Genomic DNA, 12,606 nt, shown 5'->3' with positions numbered 1-12,606 from the left:
ATTTTTGACATATTAAAAAAGATAATTATTTTGTTCGTGTTTTACCCCTATCATTAAACATTATTTTTCATATCATTTTCCAAGACCTAATACTAAACATTAATTAGTAGGAACAGTATGGTAAAATACTTACATTAATAATTATTTTTTTAATAAATTATATTTAAGTCAAGTCAAACAGTAACAAGTAAAAATGAACGAAAGAAATATATATTAAATAGAGTCTGAATTTTTAGGAATAATTTCTATTATTTTTTTTAGTGTTTATTTGGGAAAATCCCGACTCTAAGTTGGCTCGGCCCTAAACTGTATTGCACCACAGCTTTTGATGTGGTATGGCCTACTTTATACTCATGAAAAACATGATAGATTTAGAGGTAGGTAACGTCCCTTAAAATATGTATTTGAACAAAAAAATTTTTATCTATTTCTAGAGACTGATTTTTTAGGTGTAACTTCTGTCATTTTTTTAGTGTTTAGTATATTTTTTTTGGTTTCATACTTTAAAATTACTTAATACGCATGAAAAACACGGCAGATTTAAAGGTAGGTAACGTTCTTTAAAATATGTATTTGAACAATTTTTTTTATCTATTTTCTGACTTTTTAGGTGTAGCTTTTGTCATTTTTTTTTTGGTTGCATATTTAAAATTAACTTAATAGGCATGAGAAACATGACAGATTTAGAGGTAGGTAACGTCCTCTAAAATATGTATTTGAACAATTTTTTTATCTATTTTCTAGAGACTGATCTGTCATTTTTTTAGTGTTAAGTATAATTTTCTTGGTTGCATACTTTAAAATTAACTTAATATGACAGATTTAGAGGTAGATAACGTCGTTTAAAATATGTATTTGAACAATCTATCTACTTTTTAAAGACGGATATTTTAGTTGTAACTTCTGTCTTCTTCTTTTTTGTAGCGTTTAGTATAATTTTTTTGGTTGCATACTTTAAAATTTGGTGAAACTTTTTTATGTTAATAAAACTTTCCTTTTTTTTAATTAAAAAATACTTCATACTATTAAATAAAAGACTATTTTTATCATTTCCTCTTAACAACTTTGTACGAAACCGATCAAATACATGCAGTGGGGATCTTCAATTGGTTGGGAGACCAGTAGTATGAAAGCTCAAATGTGAATTTGAGATTGAAAATTTATAAATTTATTTTTAAATTTTATAATTTGGCAATTAAATCCATAATCAGATAGTTATATAATTTATTATAAGGTTTTGAAATTTCGTAAGACAAAATCTTAACACGTGAATTCATAAATTACACAGCCTCAAGGACACATCCAATGACCTGTGGTTGTTTGTTTGTTTGGTGGTCCTATTTTATTTCCATACAATCATTGCACGTTTAAGACTAACCAATATTTCAACTTTATAAGTTTTGAATTTTAGAGTGATAAATTTCAAGTGTTAATATTTGTCCTTTATTGACTTTACACACTTCTTTTACTATGTCACTTTTTGAATATAATAAATACAATATCTTGAAAATGTAATAGAGAAATGACTATAATTAATGATAAGGGTAAATTAGGAACTACGTTGTAAAATTATCCATTAATTTTATAAAATAGACAAGTATTGTTAGACATTCCAAAATAGTATAGTAAACAACTATTGTTGGACTTGGACGGAGGAATTATATATATTTGATAGATTTCTTTAAACAACTATTCTGTACCACTGCCACATTAGTTTAAATGCCTATATTACCCTACAGCAACTACTAATACAAGTATACCCAATATTATGAAGTTGCAAGTACATCAACCAAACAATCAGAAATTAGCTTAACAACCATATAATACTCGCAACAAACCTTGCATTGGTCTCATATTGTTTGCTCATATAAAGCTCTTAAGTAGCAAAATATATAAACAACTGTTCGTAAAGCTACCCAAATTGAAAAATATTAGCTGCTTACAAAATTCTAAAAATAAAGTTTTTTCTGTGACTAATATGTCTGGAGCCTAAAAGAAAAAACAGGGCTCCTTGCAGCGTTTCGCTGCTTACATTACTCGTGGAAGTCTTAAAGAAATGCCATGATTCAACAGTCGCCCCTTTTTACCTACACAAAACAGTCTTCTTGACCTCTTGGAGCTCGGATAGCTCCTCTGCCAAGGCGACTATCATATGAAAGGAACTATTGATCAGTTGGCAGACACGGAAGTAAACATGGTTAGCCTCTAATCACGCCTACTATACAAGCTTTCGTCAAAACATAGCTGGATAAGGTCATGCTAGATAATGCAAGACGACCATGCTATAATATCTTGAACGAAATGTAAGAACTAGGATGCAAAGTAGTGCCCATCACAGTTCCACTTCAAGAAAAGTTTAGGCAGAGTGAAGAGTGCATTGTTTATCCGCTAAATGTAGGGGCATCACAACCAGAGGAACCTGCTGAGATATTCCACAACATACCACCTCTTGAATGCTGTCTTATGTTGGTGGCTTCTGTAAAGTCCAATGATGAGCCTTCAGAGGCACCAAACTCAACGTTGCTGAACAAAAAGTTGGCGACAGTTCTGTCAATAACATTCGTCCGCGATTCTGAAGTCTCTTCCTCGTTGAACCTGATGTTTTTTCCAGTATGAGAAAATATGCACATTAATACAGGAATACCAATAACGACAAGATTTTCATACTGCATTTTCCCTCTTGAATTATTTGGTGTATTTCGGCTTCAAATAAAGCTCTCCACTGTTTTTTCCATTTATTTTTTCCGTTCCAATAGACAATGGTGAAATTTTGAGCATAGAAAGTACACAAAACAATGAAAGCTTTTTACACATTTTAAGTATAGGAAGTACAAGAAGTACTGGAAGATTTTACAAAATAAAGATATAATTCCTCTAATGATCTTCAACCAGGCAGAGCCTACAGAAATACATCTGTTATAGTCTCCCTAATCACGAACCACAACATCATGTGTAACAGCTCACTAACAAGCTCTAGACTCTAGTCCATCAATGAAAGTAATTGAGCATGCGCACTAACCACGTAGAATCTTGATCTGGCATAGCATTCCTACTCTGACATGCATCATGTTTTGAATTTCCTGCAAGACGATATAGAGAATCCCGGAAGCAGATTCTGGTTTCCTCTGTCAGCTGTTTGGTATCAGGACAAGCACAAATTCAGTAAACCTGGCCATTTGACCACAATATTACAATGGTAAACCCAAAACTTAAAACCTTCACTACCTGAGATGTGAGATTTTCTAGGTGCTGTAGGACGGATTCCTCCATGGATATTTCCTCGTCACTCACTTTATTATCTCCTTTATCATGCTCCAATTTTACGGCAACCTCTGCTTGTGGTGCCTGAGAATAAAATTTCAATGATTTAGACTTCAGAACTCAGATAGGTGAAAGCTTACAAATAGTTGAAATGAAAAAGACACTATACAAAATGAGAATAAATGTGTATGCATATGTTTCTGCTAATTACCATCAGATAAAAATCCAAAAATATGTATAGACAGCTGCCTAGTTCCTTTATGATGTCCCCCACATGCCTCGACAACTTCCCATGAAATCAAAACCCAAAACAAATAGTAGTCTCCTCCTACATCTGCACCTATACCTGCCCAGTCCTATGAAATAAAAATAGAGGGGACAAAGACTAAACTCAAAACTCTGCACCAAACTTCCCTCCCCTTCCCACAAACACATCAACACCCAAAAAACTAAAAGAAAAACCCCAAAGCGAACTTAAATGGTCATTTGAGTTCAACAACAGTTGTTGTAAGATCATACTTCATTAGACTGTTCTATCAGCTAACAGAAACTAAAAGATAAAAATGTTCATCACTTGGAGACAACTTGTAAACTCACACAGAAATGATCTCGACTTAGATTTTGCCTCACAAAGTATGATATAATGAGAGAGATGAATTCAACACAACCATATCTTTTCTTTTTTCCTCTCAGAAATTGTAACAGAAAAACTCAGCTCTAGCTTATCTTAAGAATTATACCATGGCATCTGTCTCAACTTGGTTGAATTGGTACAAATGGACAGTTCAAATAGTACTTCAAAATCAAAACCATTTACAAGCAAACATGTTCAAACATTATTTTGCTCATGGTTCCCTCGGTATCCAAAATAAAGTGACCCACAGACATGAGGTTTGCACAATTCGACACTGTTACAAGCCGTCTTTAGAGAAGAGACAGACCTCCATAGGTCAGAAAGAAGGGTAGCTGCTCCAAACTCAATTCCCCAGGAAAGAGAAAATTCAAATTTGTGTTCTAGAGATTTTAGGATAATTCCGATTTTTTACCTTCAAATTTTAGTTCAACCCTCAAAAATCATGCAAGGTTCGCCCCTGCTTGAATGCAGGTGAAATATTCCCAAAATTTCCTTCCACCAAAAAGCATGAGTAGTAACCTGGATTGTTCCCTGCATCTGCCTCAATGCAAATTTAAAACTCCAAGTGAGCCAAAAATCTTTTCATGTAAGACATCATAATGAACTGAAACTCATTATAATACACCGGACCAATTAACTTATCGGCTGGTCCCTCTAGAGCTCTCAGATGACATAATATAGATGCAGTGAAGTCTTTAAGTTCTTCTGGGGTTGATGATTCAACTCCAGCTTCACATATTGGAGTTGTTAGATGAAAATTCATGCCCTTCAGAAACAAAAATGAACAAAAGCATCACCTTTTTCAGCAAATAAGAATTGTTAACTTCTTGCCCCTCCCAATCCACTGGTGAAGTAAAAGCATGTGCAGAGAAATATTTGGCAGTACCAGCACAAGTGTTGCTCGTCATATCTCTTACTTGATCATCATCCAGCAGCATGCTGCAACGGGAATCTGTTGATGACTCATCAGATGCATCCATTCCAGTTGGACAGTCTTCGTCGAGTAAGGAACTTCTGCATAATGGAACATAAGAACTCGATCAGTCATTTGAGAAAAATGACAAATTCTTCCATCGAACTCCACAACTATTGGTCAACAAATTCAATAATAGAATGAAACCAAATAAAATTCATCAGAGTTAAGAGCTTTACAGGAACACATCATCCAACTGATCGATTGAGGTAAAGTTATCAAGATGAAATTCCAGCTGCTCAGGTGGATATGAGGACCATTGATCCATATCACAGTATGAAGCTTGGTTAGCTGCATTATCAAAAGGCTCCTCATGAATTCCAAAGTTTTTCATGTCAACATCATTAGATAGGCCATTCCCGATCACTTTACAATCTTCAGCTCCATCGTATGACCTTATATTGTTCCTTTTCATTTCTGACTTGAAATTGCCAAAGGGTGTTGAGTCCCACTGTGACCAGCTATCAGAAGATGGTGAAAAACCATCAAAGCTTTTAGGAACAACAACATCACCATCATCAACGCGAGAAAACCACTCCATAAGATTAACCTGGTAGAATAGTAATCATGGTAAAATTTGAGAAATCAAGATAGAACACAACTGAGAAAGCTTAATGACCACCCCCACCCCAAGCTTGATAAAAGTTACTCATCTCATTTCTCAGCTGTAGATAAATGCAAGTTCAACATACACCAAGTCCACATAAATCTTAACACAACTAAACACAAAGATAATCATCTTATTTCCCCTAGTTTTTTCCGTATTTCCCAAGAAACTGATACTGCCGATTCAAGAATTTCAGTAGCTGAGTTTCTTGACTATCTGAACTATCAGAGTTGATTGACTACAGCTTTCACTTTGTTGGTGAGGTTCGACTCCCCGCCTGGTAGTCCCCTCCCCATTTCCCCTACTCTCACCCCCAATGAAAAGAATAAGGATGCTGTCAATTCAACTCTATTCCAATATAAAACAGACAGATGCAAACTCTCATCTCAAATTTCAATTACAAGTTACTTTAAATTTGAGATCTAGACCTCCATCCAGATATTCTAGCCAAAAAAAATCAAAATAGATGGTAGGAACTTTTAATTTCAGAAAAAAAGAACATAATTCAGAGAAGCTCCTAAAGTTCTAATACAAAACAGAACTGATCAACTTAACTCAACCGTAAATCATGATAAAACAAACTCATAAGAGATCAAACCCCAAGCCAAAGTCTTTGTGCTTCTTTTTTTGAAAAGAACACCCTTTCTCCAAATTTATGAACAAAACTTCAACCAGCAAAACCACACATATAACTGAAATCATTCAAAAAGCACTAAAACCAGCTCAAGAATCAACAACCCCATATTCACCTCCATAAACTTAAAAACCAAACAAAAAAAACTTACCCTTCTGAAAATTGCAAGAAAATGAGGAAGAAAACTTTCCCAAAATAGCCAAAACTATAGGAGAAAGCAAGTGGAAATAAAGATAGGATTTTTCTTCTTAGCTTAGGAGAAGATTATATGTGTTGGAAAGAAGTGACCTTTGCAACTTGGAAGTGTATATATATAAATATAAATATTTCCCTTTTCTTTTTTTTTGCAATATTAACTCACAGTTACTGGAAACAGAGGCAAGCGGCAGTGGTATTGTAAATTGCCATGGCTATAAATTTATCCACTTTTTTTATCATCACAATTATTTTTGTCCACATGAAAACGAACGCTTATAGTAAAATTGACTATAATACCCTTCGTGCAACAATTAAAGAGCCTCCATTTTATTACCAAAATCAAGAATATAAGGTGTATTTAGTAAAGTCAATAGAGAGAAGGAAAAAAAGAATTTGCATAAGCATAATTCATGGAATATAATTTTCCCCCACCAAGCAAGTTGGTGTATGAAGGGGTAAAATTGGAAGGAAAATGTGCCACGTGTACCAATAAGATGTGAGATTTAGATAGAAATAATAAGAGCCTCAAATCCTAAAAGCAAAGGATTGTGAGCCACAAATGACAGAAGGGTAGATTATGTTTATTGAAGATTTTGTTTGATTGCGTCACGTGGCGGGGAGCAATAAGGCCCACGTAAATCAATTCATTTTACACGTGGCAATTAAATAAGAAGCTGAGTCAGCAGCGCTAATTTGGGAATATTTAAAAGTCTGCCTCAATCACGTGATTGAAATATGTTGGGTTAAAAAGGATAACACAAACTTTTTGTTGATTTGAGGCCATGCGCAGAGGTATTCGCTTTTTCAATTGGATAGAGAATAAGCAAGCCGCAGTTGCTCGGATGGTAATTCTCACTTTTAATTTAAAATTGTGAGTTTGAGCCATCAAGATAACAAAAAGAATGAAAACTACTAAAAAGGGGTAAAAAATAATGAAATTAGGGTTCACCCCTGCTTCTGATCATCTCAATTTCCGCTATTCTCCAAACCTCATTTTTCATCACATTTCATTTTCGTAGTGTTTTAGATAGCATATAAATATGTTTGAAATAATACATTTTTTATTTATTTATCAAATATCAGAAAATAAATTAAAATTTTACTCGTTTTCTAATATTTGCAAGGAAAATATAAAACACACTTTTAATCTAAAGAACGAGTAAATTTCTTAAATGACCACTCATATTTTAAAAAAATAAATTGCTTGCTAAAATTATGTCTACTTCTAGGACGACAATACTACTCAATTATTGCTATTTTCCTCAAATGTTCTTTTAACGCAATAAAAAGTTCTTTTCTCCTAATTAAATGTCATATTACATTAAACTTTTCTTTTTTAATAATACATTTATTAATCATTTAACGCAACCAGATTTTAGACACGATAAAATCTAGATGACCATTCAGGAAATTTTAGCAAATAATTTTCAAAACATGGGTTCTCTAAAGAACATATAATTATATAAATAAAATCACGTTATAAAGTTATGATACAAACATTCATAATATGCTCAAAAAATGCCTAAAGCTTTTAGCTTTGATCATTCGACGATGCAGTATTAATGTTTCAAAGTGTATCTAAGGACATATCACTATAGACATTATTATTCAATACACGATAGTTAGTTATATTCATGTATCGTCACTTCCAACATATAGTTAGTTATATAAAAAGACGTTGTACCAAACTTGTGAAATTATGACACTCATCATGTCACCCATGTATATTTGAAGTTGGAACGTTATACCTAACTTCAAACGTTACGTGAAAGACAAATTATTCAGATGAAGACATGTTAAAGATATAGTAACGTCCAGCAAGTAACTACACCAGCAATTACACCAAGTCCTCTTAAACAAAGTACTCTAGTAACATAAACTCCAGGTGCTACCACCAGGGGTAATCAACATTTCCAAGATTAATATACCAGTCTGCAGACGAATGTCGATAACCAAAGTGCCTTGTCTGCTGGTTTTAAGAGAAGATCCTCAAGATTTCTACAGTCAACAAGACCAAAAAAAGAAAATTAGGCTTAAAAGAATGAAATAAGTTGTAATGACGTCCCAACACTACAAATCAAAGCAAGTCCCAAGTATATTTCACCTGCATTGGAAGGTAAAGTTTGAATTCTGGTGGCAGTTCCTCCTCTGAATAGAGACGGTCAGAAAAGTATATCCTCCTTAGCCTGCAATTTGCATGAACTTGAACTCGCAGTGTTTCAACATAGTTGGTTCCATAAGCTCGTCTGGTCAAATCAGAAAGGTTCAACTGGATTTGATTCCATCCTTCATCCAATTTCAAGGGCATAGTGCAAATATAGGGTTTCACTCGGGTTACCGCCTGCAACATACAGGTGAAAGTTTCAAACTCCAGCATTCATGAAATCTAGTAAATAAACATTAACACAGCTTGTCAAAAGAGGACTTGAAGTCAAAGTACTGTAATATCTCGAGGTCAAAGAATGACCAAAAAAAATAGTAGCACTTTTTTCCTCTTTTGTTTCTCACTTATGCTGTACTAATTATCTAATTCTCTCACTAACTCAGCTTTAACAAACAGCACATTTTTTATGCCACCAAAACAGCAACCTGTCGTATGCGAGATGCCAAACTCCACATCCAAGCAAAGCAGGAAATGTAGCAACAGCTACAGAATTTATATTAGGCATTTACATTATACCTCATTTAGATGTAGCAACTGCTACTTCCGACATTTTAGTGTGGAAACAGAGATATTCTCCTACCTTTTTTGACACTTCACAGGTCGCTAACTTTCTCCTCGTCACAATTTATTTAAATTGATGTATCCATTCAGATTTATTAGAAGAATCATCAATCCATATAACAAGAACCATAGAAAAGTTTAATATATGATAATACTACTGTTATAAGTCCAGAAAAAATGCTGTCAAACATAAGCTCTTACCAAAAAGAGCAAGACTCTATTCATGTCATAGACTCCATCTAACAAGTAAAAAAAAAAAAGAATTTTGCTCATAAACAATAAAAAATTGATTAAATGAAGCTCATTCCACTCAGTTACAGCTCCTTCCAAATGCTAAGATCAATTATCATCCTAGACAGCACTCAGCAGCTTTCTTAAACTAATGACAATATGCCATATATTGGGAAAGACTACATGTACAAAAAGATATCCAAATTATGCCACAAAGAAGTCATAGAAACAAATCTATATATCCTGGAAAGACTTACAGACTTGATAATTAGAAGCTCGAAATCTTCTCCGGACATTTTTATCATCTAAAACCTGAATTTCAAACGTGAAGTACTTCTTCACATTCTTCACTATCATGACTAAGAAGGGCAACTTTATGCCAAGAGTTGCATTAGGATCTGCAGGACACGTTATGTATGCTTGCTGGATATTCGACCCAATAATTTCCAGGACATTGGATTGGATATCTTCATCTTGCAGCCGTTTGACATGTCCATCGACAACTGCACACAAGGAATAATTTGCATTGTCAGAAAGGAGAGACGGGACGGAGGTGTTAAAAATTTGGAACAGCAAATCTCTGAAGAAAATAGCTCTCTTTCAATTGCAGAGCGAGTTACTATCTCAACAGAGGATATTTGTGAGTTGGTGTCATATCAGGCACGTCACGTGCAAAGAATCTTGTTGCAGGTTAGTTTGGTAACTATGGACCTTGTAGTCTCATTGTTTAATATCTCGCGGATGTTACCAAGGACAATAGAGAAAGCAATCACGTGTTGGAGATAGTAGAAGATTGCAAATGAAAGGAAGGGAACATGGAGAACAACACAACCATGTCTACTTTAGAGCATAAGGAAAGAACAGGATAGCCGGATAGGAGAATGTTCCATAATAGTGCAAACGATGTAGAATGCATAAAGAGATGTGTTTAATTTCAGTTGTATTATTGGTGTAACAAGAAAATACTGTGTTCTAGATAGAGAGAAATTAAGAATTAAAAGTAAACAAAGGGTGATACCACAATAAAGTGAACTCTTCAGGTATGTCAAACTTCCAGCAATGAGAAACAAATCACAAAATCCCTACAATACTAATATGATTTAGAAACAATCAATTTTTGCCCAGAGAATCTAAATACTGATCATATAACAAAGAGTTCTTTTTAAATTAAGGCTGTCCCTGGTGTATTTTCCTAGTTACATTGTCCAAGAAAGGATTTAGAGGATTCAGCAATCAAACAATAGCACTATCACCACATCATATCAACAACACAACTGATTCCAGTAATCCACGCTCTCTTGAATGCTCTAATAAAACTACTCCGCACCAACAAATTACACTACAGATATGATCCTCAACAAGAAACAAGTTATATGCCAAAACAAAACAACACAATTTGGGATAAATAAGTATGCATAAACCCCTCCTTCAGCTGAAAGGGGTAAAAATTAAGTCCCCACAGTAAACCCCAGAACCACCAAGTCAACACAAAACCCATACATGAATCCTATAACTGAATCTCTGGCAAAATTAGTGCAACCCACATATAAGCTTAAAAATTTACCTTCTTTATCCCAAATTTGCAGAGGCTTGCTCCTGGAGGAAAAAAAAAACTAATCTTTAATACAAGTAGATGAGTCAAAATTGAAAACTAAACAATAACGTACGAAGATTACATACCCAAGGCTGTACAAAATGGAAAGAAATCCGGATTGGAACGTGTTCTTAAACATTGGAGTCAAATTCTGCAAATCAACCCACAGAATTATTCGAATATAACCTTACCAAAACAATCCCTTATACCTTGAATGAAGAAACGGGACCGAGTGCGGGAGGAAAATAAGGGTTCTTGAATAGACTTTGATTTAGGGGAATAGAACGGGCGAATCTTGACCCGGCTTGACTCCGAAATAAGGTAAACGGGTCGGGCTAATTTTAATATCAAAATCAAGACAAATATTAACAATCTCTTAAATATTTTTGGGGGCATAAGATGATAAGGAATAAGGGATTGTTTTGGTAAGGTTTATAAAAATATAATTAAAAATAATGTATAAGTAATGCCGATAAGACATTTTACATTATAGAGATTCATTATAATTGTCAATTAAATAAATATACATATTTTTTCAAACTCAAAAGCCTTTTTCAGATTAGGTGAATTAAAAGTCACAATTTTTTGTTTAATCCATTACTTTTATTCTTTTAATATGACCACCAAGATATTTAATAGAGGAATCATACTAATAATCATGTGACCGGGGAGGAGCTACATGGTTTCATCGAAAAATTATTGTATATATATGATCGATTTATTAATTTTACGAGTATATATTTAATAATGAATCCCCTTACATTAAGCTAAAGGCTTAGTTCAATGGTAATCTGGGTTCACGATTTCGTCAAATCTTCTTCATTGTGTGAGTTCAAGTTTGGGTAGCATTATTTCTTTATCACATTTTAGCTTGTTGCTACTTCATATGTTTTATTGTTCTTGTTGACGTAAAATTGAATTTATCTACTTACGTATATTCGACCTTACCCGTTTTATATCTGATCTGACCCATTTATATGTGGATTCTATTAGCGTGCTTACTTATTTTTTTGAACCCCTCAATGAAAAATTTGTCTCCGCCACAGCATGTGACTGTCGTTTTCGGGAGATTTGATATTTTATAAATTGATTAGTGTCAAATGAGTTTTTTTCTTGGAATCATTACAATGTTATTGAAAGCTTTAAGTAGAAGTGAATATGTAAGAAGTAGTAACTCCGGATCGACAGATAAATACCTTTTCATTTTGAATAAGAGGCATATCAAATTTGTGTCTTGAATATGATGTCGTATTTGATTAACACTTAACCTCAAGGTGATAAATTAATCAAATTTCAAAGTGGTAATCGATCCTCCAAAAAAAAAAATTATGTAACAAACAACTATTATTTATTTCCTACTAATGTTTGATTAGATAATTTTTTCGAGAAAAGATATAAAGTTACCACTAAAGTTGTCCCGAATTTTCATAAAGACACTTAAAATTTGCGGGGGTCCTATTACCCCATTATTCTTATTTATAATGAATTTATTGTCCCATTATGAGCATAGGTGGTAGGTAGAGTGTAGTTCAGTCTTCATTTGGGGCGTGAGTCAAGCCAAAAAATCTATTTTTTTAATTTTGACTTTCTCAATTCATTCTTTTCCATTATCTTTTTCGCCCAAATTCAAAAACCCAATAACCTTTTCTTTATCTTCTTCAACTTAGAAGATCCATTTACTTCATCCATTTTTATCACTTTTTTTCTTGTCTCTTGCTTTTCTTTGTTTCTTTTTCTTCGTTTATCCTC

The 12,606-nt window shown here is 33.7% G+C and overlaps 3 protein-coding genes across 3 annotated transcripts in view; all 3 read right to left on the bottom strand.

Annotated features, from left to right (window-relative positions):
• Positions 1-12,606, bottom strand: part of LOC125815302 (protein MAINTENANCE OF PSII UNDER HIGH LIGHT 1) — a 106,178-nt gene that overhangs the window by 18,973 nt on the left and 74,599 nt on the right. The gene's annotated exons all lie outside the window — the stretch shown is intronic.
• On the bottom strand, positions 2,101-6,377 carry LOC125815288 (protein LNK4-like). Its single transcript, XM_049494730.1, has 6 exons — positions 6,261-6,377; positions 5,048-5,418; positions 4,693-4,909; positions 3,226-3,345; positions 3,020-3,132; positions 2,101-2,595 (listed from the first exon to the last, which is right to left on the bottom strand). Exons 2-6 carry the CDS (start codon positions 5,407-5,409, stop codon positions 2,382-2,384), a joined length of 1,026 nt encoding a protein of 341 aa, XP_049350687.1. The 5' UTR covers positions 5,410-5,418; positions 6,261-6,377; the 3' UTR covers positions 2,101-2,381.
• LOC125815308 (uncharacterized) lies at positions 8,142-11,132 on the bottom strand. Its single transcript, XM_049494751.1, has 6 exons — positions 11,067-11,132; positions 10,944-11,008; positions 10,828-10,859; positions 9,525-9,766; positions 8,412-8,648; positions 8,142-8,305 (listed from the first exon to the last, which is right to left on the bottom strand). Exons 2-6 carry the CDS (start codon positions 10,994-10,996, stop codon positions 8,297-8,299), a joined length of 573 nt encoding a protein of 190 aa, XP_049350708.1. The 5' UTR covers positions 10,997-11,008; positions 11,067-11,132; the 3' UTR covers positions 8,142-8,296.

The sequence above is a fragment of the Solanum verrucosum genome, unplaced genomic scaffold (genome assembly GCF_900185275.1).
Source record: "Solanum verrucosum unplaced genomic scaffold, falcon-dt-bn FXZP01000261.1, whole genome shotgun sequence".
Taxonomy (NCBI): Eukaryota; Viridiplantae; Streptophyta; class Magnoliopsida; order Solanales; family Solanaceae; genus Solanum; species Solanum verrucosum.
Note: the sequence above shows the minus strand (reverse complement) of the source record. Positions and strands in the feature narration are given on the sequence as shown.

Excerpts from the sequence above, each read along its gene's own strand:
- LOC125815308 (XM_049494751.1), bottom strand. The coding sequence starts at position 10,996 with ATGTTTAAGAACACGTTCCAATCCGGATTTCTTTCCATTTTGTACAGC. Across the intron at positions 10,860-10,943 it reads TCCATTTTGTACAGCCTTGG|GAGCAAGCCTCTGCAAATTT; the intron begins GTATGTAATCTT and ends TTTTTCCTCCAG. Across the intron at positions 8,649-9,524 it reads TTCGAGCTTCTAATTATCAA|GCGGTAACCCGAGTGAAACC; the intron begins GTCTGTAAGTCT and ends TGTATGTTGCAG.
- LOC125815288 (XM_049494730.1), bottom strand. The coding sequence starts at position 5,409 with ATGGAGTGGTTTTCTCGCGTTGATGATGGTGATGTTGTTGTTCCTAAA. Across the intron at positions 4,910-5,047 it reads CAGTTGGATGATGTGTTCCT|AAGTTCCTTACTCGACGAAG; the intron begins GTAAAGCTCTTA and ends TCCATTATGCAG. Across the intron at positions 3,133-3,225 it reads TAGAAAATCTCACATCTCAG|CTGACAGAGGAAACCAGAAT; the intron begins GTAGTGAAGGTT and ends GATACCAAACAG.